At 41.2% G+C, this 7,775-nt stretch overlaps 1 protein-coding gene across 1 annotated transcript in view; it reads left to right on the forward strand.

The window, feature by feature from the left end:
• Window positions 1–7,775, forward strand: part of ICK (intestinal cell kinase) — a 53,056-nt gene that overhangs the window by 38,700 nt on the left and 6,581 nt on the right. The window contains exons 8-12 of the mRNA XM_006926437.3: window positions 1,563–1,730; window positions 3,799–4,119; window positions 5,581–5,771; window positions 5,889–6,037; window positions 6,903–7,031. Of these exons, the coding sequence (XP_006926499.1) occupies window positions 1,563–1,730; window positions 3,799–4,119; window positions 5,581–5,771; window positions 5,889–6,037; window positions 6,903–7,031 (958 nt within the window). The remainder of the gene's footprint in view (window positions 1–1,562; window positions 1,731–3,798; window positions 4,120–5,580; window positions 5,772–5,888; window positions 6,038–6,902; window positions 7,032–7,775) is intronic.

Genomic DNA, 7,775 nt, shown 5'->3' on the forward strand with positions numbered 1-7,775 from the left:
TCCCTTTCTCTCCTTCCCCCTTCCCCAAGCAGTTGGCCCTGAAATCCTATTGAATATCGCTACATAGTATCCTTCACATGGCTCTTGTCCTGCGAGTCCCACTGCCCCAGACTGGGCCATGCTCACAGACTGGCTCCTGCTCACACTGCCTGTCTAGAGGTATCAGTGTTTCTGCCTTCAAGTCATTTCTCTCCAGCTTATCTTTCAGTCTTCAGCCAGTTCAACTTCATAAAGGACAACTCTGGTACTGTCTTCTCCTCCTGAAAATATTTGCTGACTCCCCATCACCCAGGCCCTGTAACTGTCATTCCCTGTCCCAAAGATTGTATCTCCCTCCCCCACACCCCAACCACGTGCCCTCAAACCCCCCCACAACAGCACTCTGCATATACATGCTCTGCCCGACTGAACATCTTTCATATACCCAAATCCCACTCTTCTTCCAAGGCCCTGCAATGATCTTTTTCCTCTAATCTCCTCTCCATCTTCAGCTGTGTTCTGTGTTATTAATATAATGATCTGTGTACATATCTCTTTCATGGACCATCAGCTCACTCAGGGCAAGGATTTGTCTTGTGTTTATTTTTCTAGGTCCTAGCATCATTGCTGGTACAAGACTAGTCCCTCAAAAAAAATTAAGTCATTTGAATCATTAATGCTACCTCTTCAGGATTTTCAGTCTCCTGTTGGAATCTCTCCCTTCCCTGGAAAACTATCTGTACTCTCTTGTGATCTTTATTACTTTTTATTCTGTATTATTGTTCTTAAATAAATGTCTTGTTTTCTCCTTTAGACAGTTATATCCTTATGGGCAAGATTTATATCAGATTATTTTTGGACACCCAATGCTAAGCCTATAGAAGGCACTCACTATCTAAGTGAATAAATGATATAAGCTATACATATTGCCACTTTGCTTTAAAAACAAAAAACAACAACAACAAAAAAACAATTACACCAGAATGTGTCTTGTAAAATAGTGGAGTTTTGAAACTGGAGGGGACCATAAAGATTATTTGTTCATTCTTTCCTGTCATTCGCTCCAGTGTTTAGTGTCCCATAGGTATGATGGATGAAAAAGTGAAGGGCTTGACATTGTGTGGAGCAGCTTGTATATTTTACTTCTGGACTTCTCCGCTTGTATATTTTCAGTCTTCAAGATGGGGATATAGTCAAATTTATTTAACTGAGGACAAGATGTTTTATTTTTACCCCCCAAAACAATTTCTTAGCAATTTCTCAAACCTCTGTCTCATGGAACACAATTGTGAAAATTCTAATTTGGTTCAACTCCCAGATCTCAACAGAGGAACTATCTTATTTGAAGGTTATGAAACAAGTTGGTGTCAAATCCAGTATCCTTTCCCCTTTTCCTCAGACTTCATGTTCTTTGTGTCTCTCCATTGGCATGCTCCCGTGTTTTATGACACATAGTGCCACAATATTGAATATGGGTGTAATAATGACATGATTGCCTTTCTGTTACTGGTATACATTCTAGAGTATAAACTCTCATTGCAGTGAGTTGGCTGAGCAAAATTTCTATCTTTTCCTTTTTTCAGACCGACTGGCCTGAAGGCTACCAACTTTCAAGTGCGATGAACTTCCGCTGGCCCCAGTGCATACCCAATAACCTGAAGACCTTGATTCCAAATGCTAGCAGCGAAGCAATTCAGCTCCTGAGAGACATGCTTCAGTGGGATCCCAAGAAACGGCCAACAGCTAGTCAGGTTTTCTTCCATTTTCTTCCGTTTGATGGATTTCTTATGAAGTTCATATCTAACTGTGAATAATTCCTATAAATCTAATAGGAAGTATTATATTTGGTACTATGGGTGAAAAATAGTATTGAATACCACTACTGTGTATTATGTATAAGAGAAAATAGTTTGAAGCTCGCTGTGTATAGTTAAAGTAGTTAAGATTTAAACAATATAGTTGCTTTGAAAATTGACGTATAGTTCACATGGTACATTACCATATATGTGGAAATGAAAAACAGATCTACCTGTCTTTGGAGAAAGTTTTCAAATATATCGTCTATGGGTTAAGATTATATAACAGTTGGTTTATAAGGCAGTATTGGTGGTCGAAAGGGAATTTGAAAATGTCTTACAAAATCCAATTTGCTCGTTTTACAGATGACAGAGACCAGCAGAGCTGGGATCATAACCGTAACTGGCATTTTTTTGCACTTTACATTTTGTAAATACTTCAGTATGTTTTTATGTGATTTTACCCCATGAAGACTGTATAAGTGTTACTGTTTTCATTCTATATATGAGAAAACTAAGCAATTTGTCCTAATCACTCATCCAATAACTAATACAGATAGTGCAGCCACTGCAATTCAATCATGCGGATGGCAGGTCTTCTTACACCATACCTCCTGTTTTCTGAACCCACCCTCCCTCAGGCCACTTTGACCTAGATTATAACATATCTCCAAAAGAGGCATGGTGTTGCTGTGAGCTCCACCACTCCCATGCCTCCTGCCAGCTGCCTTTTTCATTGGTTGTGTCTGGCCCCTCCTCACCTTATCTCATTGAGACAGTTACGTTGCTCAGAGAATTTAAAAAGGTAACCAATTCTAATCAGGGATGATGAATTGGGTAAGCAAAAGTAATAGTGACATTTGAAGACAGTGCTTCTGTGATGTTAGAATTTGGAGAGATGATACTTAGGGGGTTAAAGAATTGTAGATAAGTAGCTGTCCAAAGACTGAAAGAAGAAAGGGCCTTAATTTGGTACCATAAGACTCCGGATGGCTTAAGAAGGTCGGAACACTCTCAGAAATGTATTTCTGGGCATGAAATTCATAAATATTTTCAGGGCAGGATGTAAGATTTCTGATGAACCCAGTTTTCAAAGGATGTGCACAAGAGATGAAAGGAAAAAGATGCTGTAAAAAGGAACTAAGAGAGCAATGGGTACTTTTAAGAATAGTGTCAGAAAAGCTAAAAATACCCCCAAATCAGTTGAGACTTGTAAAAATGCTTGGGACTATACAGAGGACTTTTCGAGTTAGATGCCAGGGTCCAGGACTTGTACCATAGTATCCATGTTTTTTGCTTCTGTATTTACACTTATATATAATCATTACAGATATTTATAACTATGTCTCAGAGTCATTAAGAAAAGTTATTATATATTTATTGATGTCCATTCAAAAACACTAGGGAAGACAGAATATTTCAGAAAGAATTATAAAGTCCCAGCCCTATGAGATTTATCCCTTGGCTATCTAGAAAACTTTTTTATTCAGAACTAACGAAGTTTAGTTGTCAGTTATTCTTGATACCAAGGTTCAACTGTATCACGTATTATACGTTCTTGGCTTTCCTGAGGTAAAAGCAGATGTACCTGCTTATTTTACTTTCGATTCTTTAGGGTCCTCTAGGATCATTGTATTTGGCTCTCTCAGTTTTATATATATTTTTGTCTCTTTCTATGGAATGAGGAAATGAGCTTAGAAAGGTGAAATATTATATTTAAGACACATAGCAATACATTACAAAGCCAAGACCTGCGTTAAGCCAGAATACTTTTCAGAAGTAGCAAAGGTAATAGCAGTGTAACTGGCTGCTCTAGCCAAATGAGTTTAAGTACATACATTTGATGATATTTAGATAAGAAAAATCACAAGGGGTGTTACAGATTCAAGGTGTTGTTTTATAGTTGGTTTGGGCTACGACATTGTATTAACTGTAGTCACCTGAAATATAGCCCAGTGAACCTGATGGTGTTAATCTTCCCAGCTAGACTTTTCTCCTAAAGCAGCCTTATGTGTCATTCCAGGCGCTTCGATATCCTTATTTCCAGGTTGGGCACCCATTGGGCAGCACCACACAGAGCCTTCAGGATTCAGGAAAACCACAGAAAGACAGCCTGGAAAAGGCAGGCCTACCTCCTCACATGAAGCCAGTCCCGCCTGCCCAGCCCCCAACCAAGCCACACTCACGAATTTCTTCGAGACAACATCAAGCCAGCCAGCCCTCTCAGCATCTCACGTACCCCTACAAAGCAGAGGCTTCCAGGACAGATCACCCGAACCATGTTCCTGAGGGCAAACCAAACCCGTTGCTCTTCCCATCCCTCCATGCAAAGAATCCTCAGGCAGTAAGTAGCGAAGATTCACTAGCGAGCCTTGTGTCTGCCCTATTTCTCTTCTGACCCCACTTACTGTGTAACAGTTTTTTTTAGCATATAAAATCTAATTATAGTAAATATATCTCTGCAATATCATGGAATTGCTAAAAGAGCTTTGGCCTTAGAGTTATAGGGCTCAATTCACATTCTGGGTCTGTCTATTAATCATGGTGCCCCTCACGGGGGCAGCTGTGGTGTGGTGTTTGAGAGCTGGATAGTTCAACCACATTGCCAGGGTCTCAAATCTTGGCTTTGCTATCTCATAGCTCGATGGCCCTGTGTAAGTTACTTGGCCTCTCTGCTCTTTATTTCCTCATCAGTAAAATGGGGATAATAATAGCGCCTGCCTGATAGAATTCTTTGAAGACTAAATGAATTAATACTTGAAAGAATTCAAAATAGTACTTGGCACCTAGTTAGAACTCAATAAATGTTAGTCATTATAATTGTATTAATCCCTGTTGACTCAGCTTCCTCACCTGTAAAAGGAAGATCATAAAGCCTATCTTGCCCAGCAGACAAGGCTGCTCATGAGAATCAAATGTCCTGCTGCTTGTGAAGATGTTTTGAAAATCATCACATGCTGTACTATTATTTGTAGATCCTTATTCCCGTTAATGCCATCAATTGATGCTGTGAACGTTGAGCTGTTAATTGAGCCCAGATCTTTCTTTTCCTCTTGGGCTGGTGTTCAAAAGGAAATAATAACGCTAGATTCGATGAAACAGTAACCTGACAAGGAAGTCTAGTTACCCTTAGTTGTATATTACTGTCTGAGAGTAATACTGTCTGGTTTTCTGACACCTGTATGCAAAAGTAATACTTTTTCTGTCAGCTGCTATTCATCCACTGAGCATTGGCTTCCAACTAGCACAACGTGAGAGACTACGTGAGGTTGCAAGGGTGGTGTATCTAGACTGTTTGCCTTACCCCAGCCCATAACATGGAAGGAGTGTGTGCTTGGAAATGTCCTATTGTAGCTAACCCTATGGTTAAATAGTATCCAGGTCTACCGAGAAGGCAAAGAAGGCATTATTTGCATTGTTTTCTGTAAAAGAGCAGGATGACTGACATCTTAACTATATTTTCTTACTTCTTTATTTATGACGGTATAAATCATGTTAACTTTTTCAGAGATGAAGTCTGAATGAAAATCCAGCCATCTTCCTTGTATGGGAGGAGTACCTTAAATTTCTCTTTTTTAATCTTTTTCTTATACAATTTCGTATCCTCATATGGTAATAAGCAATGTAATCTGTGCAGGATAAGTGAGAGACAGAAGTCTAGGAATATGTTTCCCATGGTTGCCCTTTCAGATAAGCAGTGTGTGTTGGGGAATGATATGACCAAGAAAGTTCAGAATGGGGATTACTCATGGGTGAGCTCCATTAATGCCAAATATCGCTTTTCCCCCTCTCTTTGTATACACAGAAAATCCTTGCTGGCCTGGAACACAAAAATGGTGAGATCAAGCCAAAGAGTAGGAGAAGGTGGGGTCTTGTTTCCAGGTCAACAAAAGATTCCGATGACTGGACTGACTTGGATGACTTGGAATTCAGTCCATCCCTCACCAGGATTGACCTGAAGAACAAGAAAAGACAGAGTGATGAGACTCTCTGCAGGCAAGTATGAGGCTCATATTTGTGAATAGACTGAATCTGGAATTCGGTGAGATGATTGTTACCGATATGATGATGCTCTCTATCTCATGTGACCTAAGCCATGTTTTCTCCATTCAGATTTGAGAGTGTTTTGGACCTGAAGCCCTCTGAGCCAGTGGGGACAGGAAATAGCGCCCCCACCCAGACTTCATATCAGAGGCGAGACACGCCCACCCTGAGATCCTCGGCCAAGCAGCACTACTTGAAGCACTCCCGATACTTGCCTGGTAATATAAATAATTGCCTTTTCTTTGATCGTTGATAAGAAATTATGTCCCTAGAATCACATACAAAGATTCTATTTTAGAAGGCAAACACTTGGGTTTCTCTTCAGAACTGGTGGGAACGTCATAAAAATATTTGCTGGAGCACAGGCCTCATGTTTTTATATTATATAGTTGCCTAAGATAAGAAATTTGGTAGAGAAAATTCGGTCCAGCCCCCAGGGAGGAAGGAACTGGTGAGAGCCAGGCAGCATACCTGAGGTCTTTCCACTAGAAATCTGCATTGCTTGACACAAGTGGGAAAGTGGGTGGTCTAGAGGGAAAGTGGTTTGGCTTGAGGTTGAGGTGATTGAGATTAAGATCAGGGCAGCCTTGGACATGAGGGAGTCGGTAAGGGTCATTGGTACACACTGGAGTCACTAGTACATGATGGCAGTGCAGTGATGGTCCAGGTCAGGTGAAAAGATGGAATCTTGGGGGACAGAATGCAGAGAGCTGCAGAGCTGGGAGGTTGGGATGGGGGATGCAAAAGAACTTAGATGACAGAAAGGCAGTTGTCTGTGAAAGAGGACAAGTAGGAATGTCCGGGAGTACGAAAGCCCAGGACAGCACCAGATGGGGTCAAGAGATAAGACATGGGTCAGATCTGTTGGTAGGATGTTTAGGAGACCACATTCAGGCCACCCACCAGTGAGACAACATACTAAACCCAAAGACAGCATCTTGCCTTTTTACAGTCAGTTTTTGCTTAGATTTTTGAACCATAGGAAGTTTTTGGCAAATTGGGTTCTGCATTAATTCTCTCCCTGAAGTCTGGTACAAAATTAAATGCATATTTTACATTCTGAAAACATTTCTTCCTTATAAGGAATAAATATAAGAAATGGTATACTCCCGACTCCAGGCAAGGATTTTATTCCATCTAACCCATGGTCTAGTTCTGGTTTGTCTGGAAAATCTTCAGGGACGGTGTCAGTAATCAGCAAAATAAATTCAGGTGAGTAATAATTATTAACTCCTAAATGACGAGAAGCAAATTCTCTGGATATGGCAGAATGGGTACAGAGAGATAAGGGTACAAGCTGTGGAACCATGACAGTGTTTCTGGTATGAAAACCCTGGGCTTCTTTTCCAGGCCTGTGCCCCTCCCTTGCCAGCATGCACATGGCACCAGGCCCTGGGGACTCAGGCAGCTCCCATGGGGTCTGCCTTGAAGAGTAGCTAGGGAGAAGAGCATAATCTTCCCTGGCTAATGGGAAAAGCAAAAATAACTTCACAGAGTTTTACAGAGTTCGACTTCAGAGGCCCTGCAACCTCTAGAAGTCAAACTCGACTTGGTCTGCTTTGCTCCAGGTGTCCCCTCCATCTGATGACCCAGCCTTAGCCCAGGGCATCAGAACTTCTGGTTGGAAGATCATTTAGAAGGCTCTCCCCACTTTTTTTTTTAATAGACGTATGAATTTCGGAGACATTCCAGGCTGACTTAACCCTGTTTCCAGCACATCAGTTTCCCTCATTGTTTTTCCTCACACAGGCAGCCCCTGCTCTGTGCTGCTTCCCCTTCCACCTTGCCATGTGAACATCTGGGCTTCATGTCTCTGTGCCTTTATCCATTAAGTGTTCATTTATTTTAAGGAACACGAAAGAAAGTGCATCAACATCCACATACCCACCATAAGTTAAGAAGTCAAACTTTGCAAACAGACACAAAGCCCAGCGTCTAGGCCTTCCCTCTCTTTCC

Source organism: Pteropus alecto, unplaced genomic scaffold (assembly GCF_000325575.1).
Source record: "Pteropus alecto unplaced genomic scaffold, ASM32557v1 scaffold7, whole genome shotgun sequence".
NCBI lineage: Eukaryota > Metazoa > Chordata > Mammalia > Chiroptera > Pteropodidae > Pteropus > Pteropus alecto.